Source organism: Ranitomeya variabilis, chromosome 4 (assembly GCF_051348905.1).
Source record: "Ranitomeya variabilis isolate aRanVar5 chromosome 4, aRanVar5.hap1, whole genome shotgun sequence".
Classification (NCBI taxonomy): domain Eukaryota; kingdom Metazoa; phylum Chordata; class Amphibia; order Anura; family Dendrobatidae; genus Ranitomeya; species Ranitomeya variabilis.
The window spans coordinates 304,539,405-304,559,585 of NC_135235.1; the positions used below are offsets into that span (position 1 = coordinate 304,539,405).

The 20,181-nt window shown below is 42.9% G+C and overlaps 1 protein-coding gene and 1 long non-coding RNA gene across 10 annotated transcripts in view; one reads left to right on the forward strand and one right to left on the reverse strand.

Annotated features, from left to right (window-relative positions):
- Positions 1-20,181, forward strand: part of LOC143764607 (uncharacterized) — an 83,373-nt gene that overhangs the window by 62,826 nt on the left and 366 nt on the right. The gene's annotated exons all lie outside the window — the stretch shown is intronic.
- Positions 14,098-20,181, reverse strand: part of ACOT7 (acyl-CoA thioesterase 7) — a 218,064-nt gene continuing 211,980 nt past the window's right edge. For all 9 annotated transcript variants that reach the window (XM_077250333.1, XM_077250334.1, XM_077250330.1 and 6 more), the window contains one exon: positions 14,098-16,358. In XM_077250333.1, coding sequence (XP_077106448.1) covers positions 16,254-16,358 — 105 coding nt within the window. In that variant the 3' untranslated portion in view covers positions 14,098-16,253. The remainder of the gene's footprint in view (positions 16,359-20,181) is intronic.

A 20,181-nucleotide genomic window follows, 5' to 3' on the forward strand; every position in this document is an offset into this window, starting at 1 on the left:
TCAGGGGGATTTAAGCAGGTGTCGGATTTAGAGCCCTGCTTTTGGCCACATCTTCATCATGGAGAGTGATGGTGAGCAGCAGCCTCAGCTGCTGGATGAAGTGCGACAGAAGCCCACGGAGAAGGAGCATGTCAGAAGTGACCAGTCCAGTCGTAAGAGCTCATCCAAGCTGGGATCAAGAGCGTTGACTGGGAAAGAACCCCCTCGTGTTCTGGTACCTCTTTTTTTGGCGTACGCCGGTAAGTGATCTACGTGAATGTTCACTCAGTGACACGGGCCCCTTATACTTTGTCATTCTAGGGAAAAAAAGTACAAAGACGAAACATAAGGAGTGTGTGCCCTATGTGGAATCCCTTTACCAGATTCTTATTCCAAAAAATTATGCGCCCCCTGTATACAGCGGACGGTGAGGTCTACAGGAGTGGTAGGGGTTGAGTGACATCAGGTTAGATAGAAGGTTATCACCCTTATTGTCCTCCCCTAGGTAGCGGAAGAATCTGCGACTACGGCTAATCTAAAGGAGATGATCCGTATGGAAGTAAGGGAATCCCTGCGGTCTCTATCCCAGGCGGGAAGTTCAAAGCATAAAGCGCCCTTGATCTCTGATTCTTCGGAGGAAGAAAGAGAGGAAGGTTCCTATGGCTCTATTCCCTCTTCCTCTTCATCAGAAGAGGACTCTGGCCGATTTTGTCTACCTCTGGACCGGGTTGATAAATTAGTTAAATCGGTCAGGGGTACGATGGGCCTAGAAGAGCCTAAGACGCAACTTTCCAGACAAGAAATAATGTTCAGCGGGTTGGATCATAAAAAACGTAGATCCTTTCCGGTGAATGATAAAATTCAGGATTTAATCCTCCGGGAGTGGAAGAAACCAGAAAAGAAAGGTTCGTTGCCACCAGCGTTAAAGCGCAGGTATCCCTTTGAGGATGCGGCTGTTGATACCTGGGACAAGGCCCCTAAGTTAGATGCTGCGGTGGCAAAGGCATCAAAGAAAGCCTCATTACCATTTGAGGACATGGGGACCCTTAAAGATCCTCTTTATAGGAAGGCAGACACCTTCCTTAAAGGTACCTGGGAAATGGCGGCCGGATCTTTGAGACCGGCAGTGGCCGCAACATGTACAGCCAGATCTTTAATGGTCTGGCTGGATCAGTTGGAGTCACAACTTAAGGAAGGCGCATCCAGGAATACAATCCTAAATGCGCTCCCGGTAATTCAAGATGCTGCAGCCTTCCTGTCAGACGCTTCAGTAGATTCAGTCAGAATGGCGGCCAGAGCAGCAGGACTTTCCAACGCGGCTCGTAGAGCCTTATGGTTGAAGTGTTGGTCTGGGGACATTCAATCAAGATCCAAGCTCTGCGCTATCCCATGCAAGGGGGAATATCTCTTCGGGCCAACACTGGATGAGTTGCTTGAGAAAGCAGGGGATGACAAGAAAAAGTTCCCTAATTTGTCATCAACATCTTACCGTCGCCCTTTCAACAGAAGGAGATTTGGTCGCGGAAGAAAACGTGTATCCTCACCCTCTAGAGATAATTTTAGATGGGAGGATAGACGCAGGAGAGGTACGGGCTACATATTTCGCCGTTCCTCAAAAGAACGTAAAAAGCCAGACCAATGACTAGCAATCCCTGTGGGAGGGAGATTGGCAGCCTTCTCTTCCGCATGGTCTGACATCACAAATAGTCACTGGGTCCGAGGCATTATATCAGAGGGTCTGAGACTGGAGTTTAATCACTGGCCTCGTGATAAGTTTAAACTAACTCCCTTACGTTCCTCCACTGTTGAACAGACAGCTTTGGAAGCAGAGGTCATGAATTTATGCCTTAAAAAAGTGCTGATTGAAATCCCAGAATCAGAAAGAGGAAGAGGGTTCTACTCTCCTCTATTTCTGATTCAAAAACCAGATAAATCATTTAGAACTATCATTAATCTTAAGTCCCTTAATGAGTACCTGGTTAATAAAACCTTTAAAATGGAGTCAATCAGTTCTACAATAAAGATGTTGTTCAAACACTGCTTCATGGTAGTTGTAGATTTAAAGGATGCATACTATCATATACCTATCCATGAGAACTTCCAGAGGTTCCTCAGAGTTGCGGTATCTATGGGGGGAATTGTTCGCCATTTTCAGTTTAGAGCCCTTCCCTTCGGCATTTCAGCAGCACCTAGGGTGTTTACAAAAGTAGTCGCTGAGGTCATGGGCATTTACGGGAATTCAATATCCTCATTATTCCTTATCTGGATGATTTCCTTATAGTGGGGAATTCAGCAGACCATTGCCTTTCACAAGTAAAGACAGCTACGACCAAACTAGAACGTCTGGGCTGGATTATAAATTATGAAAAATCCCGTTTACAGCCCCTAAAACTTCAGAGATTCCTTGGGCTGTTATTGAATTCAGAGACCCAACAATGCTGTCTTCCACCTGATAAATTACTCCATATTCAACAACAGGTGTTAAAAGCGATTAATAAACCGTCCATGACCCTTAGGCAGGCTATGTCACTGTTAGGATCCCTAACTTCGTGTATTCCCGCCGTCCGTGGGGCCCAATTCCACACCAGACCTTTACAGTTTGAGGTACTGGATAATGATAGAGCCTTACATGGGTCCTTGCAGGGTCAGGTGACTTTAAGTCCTGTAGTTCTTACATCTCTCAGATGGTGGCTAGAAGAAGACAAACTGTCAGCAGGAGTTCCCTGGGTGACACATGTGACTCGTGTAATAACAGACACCAGCCCTACGGGGTGGGGGGCACACATGGGTGACATTGTAGTTCAGGGTCTATGGGACCCCCAAACATCAGCCTCTTCTAATCAGAGAGAGTTAATGGCAATTGAATTTTCAGTTAAGGAACTCCTCGTATATCTACAGGGTCACCATGTCAAGATCCTCTCCGACAACCGGGTGGCGGTAGCCTACGTAAATCACCAGGGTGGAACACATTCCGATTCTCTGATGGAAGTAGCGGACCGCCTGCTCCAGACAGCAGAGAGCCATTTACTATCTTTAACTGCACTGCATTTAAGAGGAGAAGAGAATATAAAAGCAGACTTTCTAAGCCGCAACACCTTAAAACAAGGGGAATGGTCTCTGAACAGAGACATCTTCAATCAGATTGTCCACATGTGGGGTCATCCCGAGGTGGACTTATTTGCCACCAAGGACAACAGAAAAACAAAAAAGTTCTGTTCCCTAAATCCCAGGGAGAATCCGTTGGCAGTGGATGCCTTCCTGATCAGATGGAATTTCCAATTGGCTTACGCGTTCCCCCCACTGGGCCTATTGCCTCTTGTGGTCAGAAAGATAAGGGAGGATCGAGCAAGAGTCATACTGATCGCCCCATTCTGGCCCAGAAGGGCTTGGTTTGCCTGGCTCAGAACCATGTCGGTGGAAGACCCCTGGGTACTTCCGGACATTCCGGATTTACTCCATCAAGGTCCGATCAGCCATCCACAAGTGAAGGGGCTCCATTTGACGGCATGGAGTTTGAGAGGTCATTGTTAAAAAACAGAGGTTTTCCCCAAATTTAATTGATACCCTTATGAAGAGTAGAAAACAAATAACAACAAGAATCTACTCTAGAACCTGGAGGAAGTTCCTGGCCTCTTCAGATTTTAATATTGAAGAAGGGTTACCAATTAACCAGATTTTAGAATTCCTGCAGAAGGGGTTAGAGCTAAATCTATCTACAAGTACGCTAAAAGTACAAGTCTCAGCCCTAGGGGCCCTGTTTTCTTGTAACATTGCTAATAACCATTGGGTATCAAGGTTTATTAAAGCATCGAGTAGAGCTAGACCTATACACAAGAACAGGTCGGTGCCTTGGGATCTCAACCTAGTCCTTTCAGCCTTGACTAGGGAACCGTTTGAGCCCTTACATTCAGCCTCAGTTAAATTATTGTCCCTCAAAACAGCATTTTTAGTAGCAATAACATCTGCTCGTAGGGTAGGGGACATACAGGCGCTCTCTAGACTCTCCCCTTATACAGAGTAGTCCTCAAACCGGACCCAGCCTATTTGCCAAAAGTGGCCTCACATTTTCACAGATCACAGGAGATAGTTTTACCATCATTTCTCCTTAATCCTTCTAATACTAAGGAAGAACTACTCCATAAATTAGATGTTAGGAGATGCCTGTTAGAATATATCGCAGTCACTGACGCTTAGAAGAGAGATAATGCGTTATTTTTATCCTTCCAAGGTCCTAGGAAAGGGCTTAGAGTATCGAAGTACACACTAGCGAAGTGGATTAGGGATGCTGTCTCTCTGGCTTATACTACAGGTGGAGGTCCGGCTCCGCACAATCTGAGGGCGCATTCCACCCGGGCCATGGCTACATCCTGGGCGGAAAGATCTGGAGTATCGATCGACCAGATATGTAAGGCAGCTACGTGGTCATCCCCTTCCACCTTTTTTAAGCACTATCGGTTGGACTTGGGGTTCTCCTCTGATCTCACCTTCGGGTTAAGGGTGCTACAAGCTATAGTCCCTCCCTAAGGTAGTTTACATCTCTGTAATTCTCTCGTAGTGCTGTCATGGGAGTCCGAATAAAGCATTAAGCTACTTACTGGTAGCGGCATTTTTTGGAGGCCCATGACACCACCCTTAGTTCCCTCCCTATTCACGTGGGGGGTGCACTTCCTATAATGTATATAATGAAATAGATAGATCTCACGTGTGGTATCTAGTTACAATGCAATGGATTATTTTTGTATATGAACTGTATATAATGTATATTTGTGTGCCACTAACCGCTGTAGTCCTCTCAGGCTCTGAAATACAACTGATGCATAGGGAGAGGTGCCGCCCTTTTGTATCTGTAGGTTTCCTGTTCCTGAAGGGCGGATCCCCTCTCTCGTAGTGCTGTCATGGGCCTCCGAAAAATGCCGCTACCAGTAAGTAGCTTAATGCTTTCTCAGCTGCAAATCTAGCAGTTCTCTGAATGCTGAGCTCTGTATAACCCTGCCCACATCACTGATTGGCAGCTTTCTGTGTGTACTATGCATAGGCAGAAAGCTGCCTATCAGAGATGGGGCGTGGTTAGACTACATGGCAGCAGGTTTACTAGTCTTCTACTGATAAAACCCCTTTTTTTTATCAGAATATTATCAAAACTACAGCAAGCAGCCCAGTAACACATCACTGGAATCAGGGTCTCTGCCCCTACATCATGCTGCTCTCAGATTAGGCAGCAAAAACCTTGTGACAAATTCCCTTAAACTCATTAGCTGCAGGAATGGCAGCAGGGCAACATATACAGTGTTAGTCTATAGCTCCTCTTCCCATTATACTAGATTATGTGCTTGGTGCATCCATTGGTCCAACAGATAACTGTAATCACAAGGTCAGTGGCCGATCATCTACATGGTGAAGGCAGGGGAGAAGCCACTCTCACGCTTAGTGATTCCTTGCATTGATTGATTGGGGACCCGACTGAGTGTCACTGTTCCCCCTTTCTTCCATCTATACCCTGCAATGGTGAAACCCATCCTACACGTACCCTGTATACTAGTGACTGTAGAACATATCTGCTGCAGCGCTTTTCTCCTTCGCTGCCCAGATCACGCTCGCTGCTCTCATTTTTCAGTCTGTGGCTGTATTCGCATCTGACATTGCCAGGTCCCATAACAGTTAAAAGTATTATTTTACATAAGAAAGTACGCATTGACTGGGAACTCAACTGGGTATTCCCCCTTTCTTCCATCTATACCCTGCAATGGTGAAACCCATCCTACACGTACACTGTATACTAGTGACTGTAGAGCATATCTGCTGCAGCGCTTTTCTAATCCGCTGCCCAGATCACTCTCGCTGCTCTCATTTTTCCCTCAGTGGCTGTATTCGCATATGCCATTGCCAGGTCCCATAACAGTTAAGTGTTATTTTACGTAAGATAAGAAAGCACGCATTAAATATTTAGCGATGGAAAGGCTGCTCCTGGCTGCAGCGATGCGGGCGACGCATCTTCAGAACAGAAGATAATTAGATTGTGAGCTCTTTGTGACACAGATTAACTTTATTTGCTCAGTTACATGATTCAGACTGAAGGGTTAGCTGGCAGCATTAAACGTGGAAGCAGATGGTGTGACACAATGATTAGGCTGTCAGGCTTTGTAATAAGTAGGTTTACAAAGGACTGCTGAATTGTGCAAATATGTTAACCCCATTACTCCACATAGAGCTTGGTATATGTGCATTTTAGGAAGCAGGGAAATAGTGGTAGGGGGTTCACAGGTAGTACACCTGAGTCCTGACTTCTGAGAAAGCCCCTTCACCTTGTAGAGACATCAGTATTATAAAAGGGACATGGAAGGTGAGGATACATTTAGTATCCGAGTGAGATGTCCACACCTGCCCGAATCTGCTGTGCAAGAGCGGACATGTCATTAGTACAACCTTTTCATCCACACAGGGGACCAAGAGGTAAAGGGGCCACTACCACCTCCAAAGAAGTGAAAATTTGTATTACAATGAATTATTGACCTTCAAAGGGCCCATATATTGTTCTTGCACAGGGGCCTCTTCTGTCTGTGCCCACAATTGCTGCTCTGTACAATAAAGGATTAAGAATTCAGCACAGTAACATATGTTTTCAGATCCATAGTATTAAGAGCAGAGCTGTCAATCACACTGCCCGAGTCTCGCCAGGCGGTAAGTCAGTATGTCCCTGGCCAAAATTGTTACCTGAGACTCAGGAACCTCAATGTGAAAGCACGGACCCATATGGTGGTCCCATCGTGCTTTGAACTCCCCCTTTATGTGCACCCTATGAAGCCCTGTACTAGACTCCTCACTGTTCCCCATCTTGGCCGGTTCGTCTTTGCAGCCCTCTGAGGGCACATTCACAGGTCAGTGCCGCATTACACGTCCAGATCACACAGAATGCCCTGTACCCATAATGTGCCCTGCATCAATGTTTTAGGAGGTAATGAGCTGTTAACTGCAGGAATGGCTCTCGCGAGCGTGAAGCCCGTCATAAACTGCGACCGGCCTGCTACATAACATCTCACTTCTCTTAAATAAAACTATCTTTTCAGACCCGTCACTTCTTCTTTGAGCGTCTTCCTGTTAAAGTTACCAATATGACTTGACTATGCTTCAGTATGACTTATTGGAGCCATCAAAAATTTGAAAAAGTGTCTGTTTCTTTACGTCTAGAAATAGCGCCACTCCTCGCCATAGGCTGCATATAGAATTGCAGTTCAGACTCAGTCACTGAAATTACTTGTATATAGAAGAATAACATTTAAAATCTTAATGTGCCCCCCTTCAAAATGGTGGTTTATGCCATCAATGTCCAGCAAGGTCAGGCATACACATTAGTTAGTTCTGGAAGGTATCTCAGGGGTATTCTGAGGTTTGGAAGTCACCCCCTATTTATGTGATCGGGAATAATTTTGTGTTTGCTGGGGTCCAACCTCTGAGACCCCTACCGATCCTTAGAACTTGAAGTATTGATCACAAGAACATTCACTCTATTCATTCTTAATGAAAGTGCTGTAGACAGCCTAGCGCTGCACTTCCCTGGTCTTCAGCACTTCCATAACAATGAATGGAGCACCAGGGATCATGGTCGACCACCAGGGAGCATGGTCGACCACCAGGGAGCATGGTTGACCACCACTCCATTCACATGGCGCTCTTCAGAGCCCAGTTTCTGGGGATTGGAGGGTTCCTAGAGATCTTGGACCCCCAGCAATCGGGAAGTTTATCTTCTGTCCCGTGGATAGGGAATAAATTTAAAACTTGAAAATCCCCCTTTAAGTATATATTTTTTTTTCCTTCTTGGAAGGGCTTGAGGTGACATGTGGAGGACCTGATTGGAGCCGGACACCCGTAAGCCCCCTCTGCCCTCCCAGATCCATCAGTGATCTGACAGTGAATAGGTTAATTGCTGTTTTCATTACACGGAAAGCCGTATAATTCCCGATAATATTATTAGCAGCGAGCGCTTGTTGCCAAGGTAATTAGATTGTAATTTATGGAATATATAAATAACCAGGTACAAATGATGGAATATACAGCCGGCCGCGTGGTGATCAGCGCGTTCTGCTTTTATCGTGGGAACTCAATTAACTAAAGTTGCCTTTTTCTATAAAAATTGGAAGTTTTTGAAATTAAAAGACCCATTTGACTCTTGGAGATGTGTGTCCATTTTGAAGGAGAAAAGGTGTAAAGCCGGGATTTATGTACCCCACCTGATAAAACATCTAATATGGCGTATGTACAGTAGTGGCAGACCGTATAACTGCTTTACGGTTGGTTTCATCCCATGGGGTGACCGGTACTTACAGTATACAGGACCTCAACCCCATCCAACACCTTTGGGAAGAACTAGAGCAGAGATTATGAGCCCGACCTCCCCCAACATCAGTGTCTGACCTCACAAATGTTCTTCTGGATGAACGAGCAAAAATTCCCACAGACGCATCCAAAATCTTTCCAGTAGAGCGGGAGCTGTTATAGCTGCAAAGTGGGGACCGACTCCATATTACTTTATTTTAACTAAAACTTCCCTGGCGGTGTAAAGTGGCCGGATCATTATAACATTTTATCATTTTAATGCCGTAGGGTAAAATAGGGAAGTAATAGATCTATTAGTATTTCTCCACAGCATGTGTATTATACACATATACAGCACGCACATTATGTATACTCACTGCAGCGCACACACATACACAACACTACTGCATGGACAGTACATGCACACTCAGCTCTGCTACATACACACATGGCTCTACTACATGCACATTTACATATACTGTACATTCAGCTCTGCTACATTCACATACACAAGCATCTCTGCTACATGTGCATGCGCGCACACACACTATACATTACCCCATTTTGAAGTTTATTCCACTTATGTAACGCATCGCATGACCTGAATCCCATGCAGCCCCGGTAGCAGTTCCCAGTAGCTTCCTCTTCTGCCCTGCACTGATCACATACAGTAGATCAGTGTGGGGCAGGAGGAGAAAGAGCAGATCTCTGTGATCAGGTAGAATGCATCCAATCTATAAGATACACATACTTTTTAGCAAGAATTTTTCTTGCTTAAAAGTGTATCTTATAGTCTGAAAAATATGGTAATGTCTGTGGATTTAGAATGGGAGATCATAAAGGTCCTGTAGGTATAATGTGGGCATGTCCCAATACTTTTTTGTTCATATAGTGTGTTTTAGAACTGTCCAAACCTGAAATGGTACACGGTTTTATACAAATGGGCATTTCTGGGAAGTTTTGGGGGCATTCCTGGGTAGATCAGGAACACGGATTGCAAATTGAGGATTCAAATATTGGCTGGTATCTTAGGAGTGAAATAGTTGTGTTGACCTGATGAGGTGGCAGGAGTCTGTTTGTACCATCAACCCCTCAATCTGCTTATATTTGCAAGATATAAACACCTTTATGTCTTATATCTGTTGCTGCATTCTGGACAATTCAGAGCTTTAATTAACATGCAAATGAGGAAAAAAAAATGCCAGAGCACTTCCCGAGCCTCTGCCTTCCAAGGTTGTTTCTCCACCCAGAAGACGTCTCTTCAGCCTGATAGATCATTATCTAATAACCTTGCCTGACACCTTATGTTGTACGGAAAGTAAGCTATCAATCAAGCAAAGAGGCTGGTGCTGGGCAGCAAAACAACCTCGGGAGGCAGAGGCTCAGGAAGTGCTCTGTCAGGTACCAGAACACTTAATGCCTAATTTGCTTATGAATTAAATCACTGATTTCTCAGGAATGCAGCAACAGATAGAAGACATAGCTTAGCTTTTAAAGATCTCAGGCTCAGTCACTGAGCACGACCAGTTCCACATTTCACTAGAGCTCACGGATGATGCCATCACAGAGGCTCTTGACAAAGACCATATTGGTTGAAACGTTGATGATCCTGCCTGTACTTTCCATTCTGTCGGAATCATTAAATACACTTTCAGTGCTTCTTGTTATCATCCTGGGAAAAGATCTATCGTAAGCAAGTTGTCATAATTGTCAGTTCATATTAATGGCAGATGAAGTAGGTGTATAGTCGCAGACATATGCTCCATCCTTGAGGGAGATCAGCCAGACTCCTTTTGTTTCGTCTTCCTTCCTTCTCGCCTTAGTCTGTTTTCTACATATCCCACACATTTTGTAAATTTCCAGGTCACTAATCTTGCTGCTGAAACTATTCTTTCCACATCAAAGCAACTGCAAAAGAGTCAGGTAAGCGACAGAGGCAGCTCGCGCAAGCAACATTTTCTGTTAATTGATTTTTTTTTGTTTTATTCTCCCCAACTCGGGATGGATCGAACTTCAAAGCGCACACTTGTTCTCAATGGGAGATAATTGAAGATCGTGCATTTTTGTGGGCTATTGATACGATTCCTGCTTTTGTCTGTAGGCTCTTGTGTGACGGGCATCTGGAGATTGGACCTACTTGAATCAAAATCAATTGATAAAATGCCAGGAAAGCAGGCCTCTTATCTAATGGACATCTGCTGAAAAAGCTTTCCCAAGCGCTCCTCAAAACCCAAACCTTAGCCACAGCGACACCTCTTTATATCTGATCCTTGCCGCCTGCCCAGGCCGCTCAGTACTAACTGATTCTACATCTTGTAGATGGGTCCAAAAGTAGAGGTTGCCATTTTAGCAGTCATAGAGCTACCATATAGTCACCCACGAGATTGCATACCCCTGTCCTCCCTTTTATTAGGAGATAGAGTATAACATTATTTTCGACAATCATCTGAAGCCCCTCTGCACCTTAAGAACGGGACAACATGGCAACTTTTTCTGCAACTAAAGTCGTGACTCTCGTGGCCAACTATCCCTGTATGATGCATCTACATGTGAAGGAGGTTCAGACTTTTTGCGACTTGATTGTCACAGCGGGCTGCAATGCAACCACGTTCACTTGCATTATGCTCCGATGTTGCAGCATAATGAGTCCAGTGGGCGGGCCTACTGACTAACAGCCATCTCTGCAGGCGCAGTCATACAGGGAAGATTGTCAATCACTAGTAGGACCGCCCACTGGACTCATAGGCTACAAGCACCAGGGATTTCAATAAAACTTTTCCAACAAAATGTATATTAGTTTGATCAGCTCCTCCTGGTCTATAACCTCCTGCCTGCAGATCAGCGACCATACCCAACATGACAGGTTCCCTTTACAAAGCTCTTTAACTTTTCACAACTGTTCTTTTTCTATTTGGCTAAGGCAATACAGCAACAGATTTTTTATTTGTACTAAAAATGTAAAAATAGTTTTTGACAATGGTGGAAGTTCCTATTATTCTGTATATACTGTATGTAGCCTTCAGAGACAGTGGGGGTCTAAAACAGGAATCAGCCTGTGTGGTCTGATATGGGGGGGGGTACATTCATTTATTTCAAAATTAGGACCACATATAGGACATAAAACCTCATTTTTCTATAATGCCGAAGTGCTGTTTAGGTGATGGTCATTTATTGCTCTCTGTTATCAGTCTGCTGAGAGTCAGTCATTTAGTTAAAAAGCACCATAGACACAGTTTAAAAGTCCCCCCATTATGATCACAGCTGAGAACTTCCAGCACATTTACATACTTGGGCACCTGTGCCATTTAAAGAGAACTTTCCCTGGATTTTTTGAGTATTTCCTCCATTTGGGACCCTTCTCCACTGATTCTGAAACAGTTTATCTTTTTCTTCTGTGCCCCTCCGATCCAAAGTTATGCCCTCCGCTAATAAAGATGGAAATTTTCCCTTCAACCAACTGGATGTACACCACAGAACTTCTCTATGGGCATGTGCTTTTCTCCTCTGATGCTGACCAATCAAAACAAGGCTACGCCCACTGACAAGTTCGGTGGCACACACCCAGTTGAAGGGAAAATTTGGACCTTTATTACCAGGGGCAAAACTTTGGAACGAAGGGGCACAGAAGAAAAAGAAAATCTGTTCCAGAATCAGTGGAACAGTGGCTCTTGGAAGGGGTGTGCAGTTTAAATTAAAAAAATCCACTGAAAGGATCCCTTTAAGTCTGCTTTGTGATCCATTAATTAAAAGCATGTAATAGCGCTGTTTTTCTCTTTGCTTGTGACAAACAGGAGCTGTCTACTCTGTGTGATGGGAATGTAGATCACCGGAATCATTCTAAGCATGACTAGTTATCAAGGTTACAAGAAGCGAATGAAAAATGCAGAGAAGTGACACGAGTGTAAGCATGTGTAAAACTAGGTTAAGGATCAAATGAGGTCTTAGGTATTAGACAAGATAAAGGGAACAGGAAATTAAAGGAATCAGTTGTTGTGCAAAGCGAAATCCTGTTCCTTTAGTGGGATATTAGGAGGGATAATTCCTTTTTGGCGTTCCATTATTGCATCGTTACCTTTCCCACTATATAAAGAGATAGATCCCTGATGAGAAGCCATGAGGTTGGAGAGGGAGGAGAACACTGGGCTAATACGTTTCTATGAAACCCGGACTAAAAGATCACTCCCAAAAAGTAGCTAAATCACGGCAGTCTTTTTTTTAAAGTGACAGAGGAGGAAAAAAATCAACAAAAAAATGGCATCGCAGTGATGGAACAGCAGCAGATTTCTCAGTACAACTGTTTTTAGATTCGACTTGAGAGGTTTAAATAATTTACCCTTTGCTTCCTCCTGTTGTGACATGTACTGCATGAAAAGTGTCACCTTGTGCCAGCACGCTCCACTTTACACAACATGAAGGGTTCATTAGGACAACGGAAATGGAAGTCAGAAATCTTCTGATGCCGATAATACGTGCATTATACAAATTCCCATATATACTGTGGGTGCCAAGAGGGTAGCATGCTTTAAAGGGGATGACCGTATGTGTTAGATAGAGGGGCCATCTATAGATAAGCTAATAACACAGTGTCCTGCTGCTCACTGTCTGCGGGAGAAGCTTGTTCGGTTCCCGTGCAGCTAGTGGTGCAGCGCAAGATTCTTATGAATGCAAACATTAAATAAAAATAGTACTACTTCCTTAATTTTTCTCTTGAAATCTTGCATATAGAAGAGGCCATAGGCTCTCCAATATTCTCCATTTCATGGCGCAATGATGTAATTGCAAGAAAGAGAGATTGATTATTGGCTAAATGATTGAAGGGTTCGTACTCATCTCCCAGACCGGAGTTATTACAGCAATGTCAGGGTGCCGTGTCTCCCGCCGGTTGTTTAAATCAGTGCCCGTCGATTGGCTGCAGCCTTCATACTTTCGCCAGTCTGGGAGGTTTGTGGGTTTTCTTTTTTTTTTTTTTTTTTTTATATTTTATCTTGGACACTATAGCATTAAAGAATGGGTTGTCCAGTAGAAAATGCCTTTGAAATCTTTAGAGGAACCTGTCACGTGGAATAAACTCTATTAACCTGAAGATATAGGGTTAATAGTGTTCTGAACCTGCCAGGCACCGCCACTGAGAGCCCCACTGCCAGGAGAAATGGAACTTTATTCCTTCCGGTAGCATTCGGCGATCAGTCATATGGGTGGCACCGACGGTGGTTCACTCACCCCTCTGTGTATAGAGAGCTGCGGCTGTAACTGCATCCCAGCATTGACTGACAGCCATCTCTAATGCTGATCCTGCTGTCAGTCGGTGCCGGGGGCGCGGTTATAGCCGCAGCTTTCTATACACAGAGCGGGTAATGAAGCGGTGCTGGCGCCACCTCCATGACTGACAGCTGAATGCTGCCAGGAGGATTACAGTTCATTTCCTCCTGGTGGTGGGGCTTTCAGTGGCTTCGCTGGGCAGTTTCAGAGCACTATTAACCCTATATCTGCAGGTTAATAGTTGTTTATTTCATGTGACAGGTTTCCTGTAATGGTGGATTCAGCTCTATTAATGGATTTATAAGGTTTTTCTAAGTTCCTTTAAAATTTCCTCCGATAACCAGTCACCCTAATTCTTTATATGTGTTGGACAAACCCATCAGGTGACAGCGGATCAAATAAAAATATTTGAGACATAATTAAAAACACACTAGCGCCCCCTATTGGACACAATGCGGGAAATAAAATTACATTTACCCGCAAAACGAACCTTTCTATACAATATCTTGTATTACGTGTTCCCAAATCATGACTCTGTAATCCAAAAAGTTTCCACAGATTTTTTTTTTATTAGAAATAAAATATGCAGTGAAGACCATATAATATTGCTCCATCTTCTACATCACACAGCTGCAAGCGGAAAAAAATACATATCTCTATTGCCGAAATACTAAAGTTATTGGAGATATTTGGTCTGAACACTTCTTCTGTATATTAGGTATGAAAATATTTTGACCTCTGATCATGGACATGATAAAGCTTAGAAAGTGCTTACAATACAGCAGAGGAGTCAATGACTTATTCACACTTTTAAGCAACTTATTCCAGAAATGAGGCGGAGCACATTCTCCAGTTCTGGCCTCTATATAACTATTAACAAGGGGTTTTGCAGGCGATTGTACAGAAAATGTAACTGCTGCATAATGAAAAATTTGGTAAGTTTCTAATAAACTTTGGGAGGAATTTGTCATTCCCTGAACCCCCGTTTTTTTTTCTAACAATTGATTTGTACAAACATTTTGCAACTTTTGGTCCTTTTCTGCCAACCATTTCTTAAAAGTGAATGAGGATTAGTAAAACGGGAAAACAGCCAATCACAGCGCAAAGAATTCACTCTAAGGAACTCCAGGAAACTAGTGTAAGTTGTAGCTGAAATCGAGGTGGCACAACCCAACCTTGTAATAAATGTAGCGCCCCTTAACCCAATAGGATTGGGTATGGCAAGCTCAGCTTGAGAAATCCTCCAATTGCGGTTTTATTTCTCAACATTTCAATATTTCTTCTTGCTGTCAGTGAATGAGAACATTAGTCTCAAAAGACCCAATATATCTCGAGACTCGGGTTTGCTACAATTGTACTCAGTCTACACAAGCCTCTTTGTGAACTACTCCTAGATGAACTACTACCATCAACAGTCAGCCAGGAAAGAAAACCACAAGACAATAAGGCAGAAAGCGGTAGTGAGGCAATCACAACGCAAAAAAGTTCTAAGGTTTTCCAAATACAACACTTTGGGTCAACAAATCAAATTTAGAATCAGACGCTACAGAAAGCGGCATCCGATTTTATGTGATTCTCATCATGGCGGGAGCACTGGGTCCACTCGGCACAGGAAGGGCCACCAACTTTGGCCAGCGTTTTGGTAAAATTTTGATGTTGCTCATGTCACTCACCCAGATCGTAGCACCATGACATGGATGAGAGTCACAAAATAAAACTATATGGTTAGTTCCTAGAGGTGACCAGGCAAATTTGGGTGACTGTCAAGGATAGGTCTCAAGAACTGTAACCAGAGGTCAAAACGTTCTCAAGAAAAGGTCTGTAGGCACTCAAAAGGCCCACCATGTGAAGGCTATGGGAGTCTAAGGGTGCGCAGTGGGATAACTCAACTCTTGTGAGCACCAATGCAAAATCTTTATCGGGACCCCCAGTTATGAAAGCTCCTTAATAGTATTGGTCTTCTTGGGCCCTCCAAGTCTCCAGGTTCAGGTGCGATTCTGCCCTGAGGTTTCAGAGGTATAGCATTTACTCATGAGTAGTCAAGTCATTTCAGAAGAAAAGATCTAGAAGGTGCATAAAAGAAAGCTGGTGGAATAGATAAGGCAAAACCAAAGGTCCCTTTACATTTTTCGAAGAGGTCCCCTTAAATTTATGTGGTCTCCATGGTTTACAGACATGTTTTTTACCCTTTACTCCTCCTTTTTCCATGACTCTTAATCCAATATCCCATCCCTTCATAGCTAAATATCCATTTCTTATGGAAAGTCGTGCTCGGGTTTTTGCCACCTAGTAGCAAACATTTGGAACCAACTAGGGCCGTGCCTCCCATCTTTGAGCCCCCCCATAGCAGTTGTATAGTTTGTCATTCTTTAAAAGCACATACAGCCCAAAGTGTTTTTTTGTAATGGGAAAACCCAAAAGGCCAATGTAAAGAAAGACTGTGCAATAATCTGGACTCGCAATAAACCTATTCTACTGTGCATTGCAATCTACGGAGTATTCTAAGCTGCACTACTGCTCATTACATGGACGCCACATTCCCACCTACATACGTGTTATCCGAGTGCACAAACAACGGCAGAGCATAAATAAGTTATCATTACATCTTACATCACAGAACACAATACTCAGTGATCATATTGGCAAGTGCTATCAGTCGAGGCTTTATTCTCTTCATCACTGAGGCAAATCCCTGAGAAATCCAGTTATTGTTGGGTCAGGGACTGTGCGTTCATCTGTCTCTTGGCTTTGGTTTGCAGGTAGCGGCCTTTCCCTTCCTCAAATCGCTTCCTTTCTTCTTCTGTCTCAATCTAAATTAGGAAAAACAAATATAAGCAGAGTAGTAAGCGTAAAGTATAAACGCAAATGAGTGATAAGCAACATGCAAAAGAGTAAACTTGTAGACGTATGTACACAGTGACTGCACCAGCAGAATAGTGAGTGCAGCTCTGGAGTATAATACAGGCTGTAACTCGGGATCAGTAATGTAATGTATGTACACAGTGACTGCACCAGCAGAATAGTGAGTGCAGCTCTGGAGTATAATACAGGATGTAACTCAGGATCAGTAATGTAATGTATGTACACAGTGAGTGCACCAGCAGAATAGTGAGTGCAGCTCTGGAGTATAATACAGGCTGTAACTCGGGATCAGTAATGTAATGTATGTACACAGTGACTGCACCAGCAGAATAGTGAGTGCAGCTCTGGGGTATAATACAGGATGTAACTCGGGATCAGTAATGTAATGTATGTACACAGTGACTCCACCAACAGAATAGTGAGTGCAGTTCTGGAGTATAATACAGGATGTAACTTGGGATCTGTACAGAATAAGTAATGTAATGTCTGAACACAGTGACTGCACCAGCAGAATAGTGAGTGCAGCTCTGGGGTATAATACAGGATGTAACTCGGGATCAGTAATGTAATGTATGTACACAGTGACTGCACCAGCAGAATAGTGAGTGCAGCTCTGGGGTATAATACAGGATGTAACTCGGGATCAGTAATGTAATGTATGTACACAGTGACTCCTCCAACAGAATAGTGAGTGCAGTTCTGGAGTATAATACAGGATGCAACTTGGGATCTGTACAGAATAAGTAATGTAATGTCTGTACACAGTGACTGCACCAGCAGAATAGTGAGTGCAGCTCTGGGGTATAATACAGGATGTAACTCGGGATCAGTAATGTAATATATGTACACAGTGACTGCACCAGCAGAATAGTGAGTGCAGCTCTGGAGTATAATACAGGATGTAGCTCAGGATCAGTACAGGATAAATAATGTATGTACACAGTGAGTGCACCAGCAGAATAGTGAGTGCAGCTCTGGAGTATAATACAGGATGTAACTCGGGATCTGTATGGGATACTTAATGTAATGTAATCTAAGTGTTTTGTCCTGAGAAAGAATCAGGTGGTGATAAATAATAACAGCATTTACATGTCTATGGTCTCCTCCCACACCTTATACCTTTGGCAGTACGGATGTCGCTGTGTGGATCTGCAGCAGCCAAGATTTTCCAAGTTGATACAGGGGTTGTGACTTTCACAACCTTTACATGTGAGAATTTTCTCATTTAACCCAGTTAAGACTGTATTGTGCTCATTATGTATCCAGTTTTTATTACAATCATGTATGTGCAAAGAGACTCCTCCAGCAGATTACTGAGCGCAGCTCTGGAGTACAATATATACACACATTTTTCTGTATCAAGTGTTGCAGTTTAGTTCCAGATAAACTTATGGATAGAGTACTTTTCTTTTTGGGCAAATGGAGAAATCAACCCTTTGGAAGAATCCCAGACAATCCCTTTTTTTAGAACAACTATTGTATTAAAAATTAAAGCAAGAAAAGTTTATGGAATATAGAAAAATTATAGTGTAAGTAATGTGGACAGGTGGACATCCTTGGTTGTGAATATTCAGCATTATGATGAAATCTGCACTACTGCTCACCCAGCCAAACTCACTATTTATGAATGTAGAATAATAGTTAAAAAAAAAAAAAAAAAATAATAAAATATATATATATATATATATATATATATATATATATATATATATATATATATATATATATATATATATATATATATATATAAATAGGGGTGAACAATTGGGCTGCTGATAGAGGTGGAATAGTTTTGCACAGTTTTTATTCATGATAAACAAGAGACGCATTTCGGCAGATCCTCAGACCAGATTACAGGAACCAATAACTGGGATTTATATACATGATGAGAACAGTAAAAGGGAATGATGTTATGGGTTTGGCACATCACATGGAAGAAAAAAAACATTTATAAAAAGTCCTTGATTGAATTTGATTGATTCCAAAATTGTTATCTTCCAATACTAGAATCCAGTCAAGGGTAGCAGCACATCCTCATAAACTGAGCATACTGCTCCTCTGATGGTCTCGCCATCATTATTAAATCATAAGGATCTCTGCACTACGGAGAGTCGTTTCTTATTTCATTAGGTATCCATTCAGGAATCTGGGACAGCTGGCTTAAACCTATCTGGACTCTGTCGTGGTGACCCGATTGGTTGTCACTAAGCTTTTTTAGGGTCAGAGACAGATGAATAGGACAGAGAGAACTTAAGAACTGGTTTCCTAAGCTTGAATTATTACAAAAAGTGAAGGATATAATGTTAAATACCATATAATACCGCTGCTACTACGGGAGAGCGGGGTCAGGAATGAAGACTAGGACGATTATGAAGTACATTTTGTACTTCTCAAAAATTGAAAAATGGAAAATTGTGGGACGATCAAGGAATGCAAAAAAGAAAAGACTATAATAAACTCAAATATGAGCTTTATGTAATAATCACACCATTAAGGCTGTGGTTTATCTGTACTCTGTCTCCGAGGAGAGCTGCTCGCTCTCATACCTTAAGGCAAAAATACTACATCTGTCTGAAGAGTCGTTCCAAAAAATGTTCTGGCAGAGAGAGACTGATTTCAGGTCTGGAAAACAATGGAAAAAAAACTGCTCAAATTTATTACCAGTTGCAGCTTGGAGTGGGAGAAAAAAAAAGGGATTTTTTTTTTAAATGACCCTTCTGTTCAGATTTAATCATATGGGGTCCATGAGATTAGAGGGTTGCTGACCGTAAAACTTTATTCCGATCCAGAGTCATACAAAAAAAAAATCATAAATGCAATGAGGGATGTGATCTTTAATTTGGAAAAAATATTCTTATTTTTGCAACTCAATCATTCACTTCTAGAAATATCAAGGCCAAATACGATGATTTCATGTCCTGAGCAAATTGGAGTGGCATCCCCAGTACATTCTGGGATACACAAATGAGTCGTCATCAGGAGGCAGAGGCTGCGATCATTGCTGCAGCTTCTGCCCCACAGTGAAACGAAGCGCCATCAATGACATCAGTTTCAGGGCCTGGGTTAGTCTCTGCTCCACTGAGTATGTGTCGGTTGTCAATTCCAACGGATGCTCGGTAGGATCTTGTCAGTGTAAAATATGCAAAGTGACAGTGCGCTCCCTCACCTGGACTGATAAGGAGTGACGAGCCGACGAGAGAGCGCACTGTCAGTGCACATTGAAAGGAGAAAATGACTGAGCATAGATCAGCGCTGCCCCACACAAATAACGTCAGTTCATTGGTGAAACAAAAACTTAAAGCTGAAGACTCCTAATTTAAAATCTGTAACAGGGTCCCCAATGAAGACAACAGTTAAGCCCTTGGTGGGACATTTGCCTGTTGGCGCCAATGACATTAGTATATTTCATTGTGAGCACTATTAGCTAGAATTCTATTTTTCCTTCAGATAATATCCTCACCGCTCATATTGTTCTCCAGAAGACACAGATTTGGGTCTAATCAAGTTTTTGACTGTAGACAGAAATGAACTTTTAACACCTCTGTGCCACGCTGAATTCCTTATACCGTGAAGCTCTGCCTCCTCAGCCAGCACACATTTCCATCCAGCTTAAAACATTCACATTCTTCATTAAACATCTGAAAACACCTAGAGGTGCGAGCGGCTATTTTTATCATTCATCATACAGAGCTCACGATCTGTTCACAGCTCCTCCGTTCTTTTAATCTATTTTATCTCCATACATTCACCCAACAATGGTTATCTCGCCCC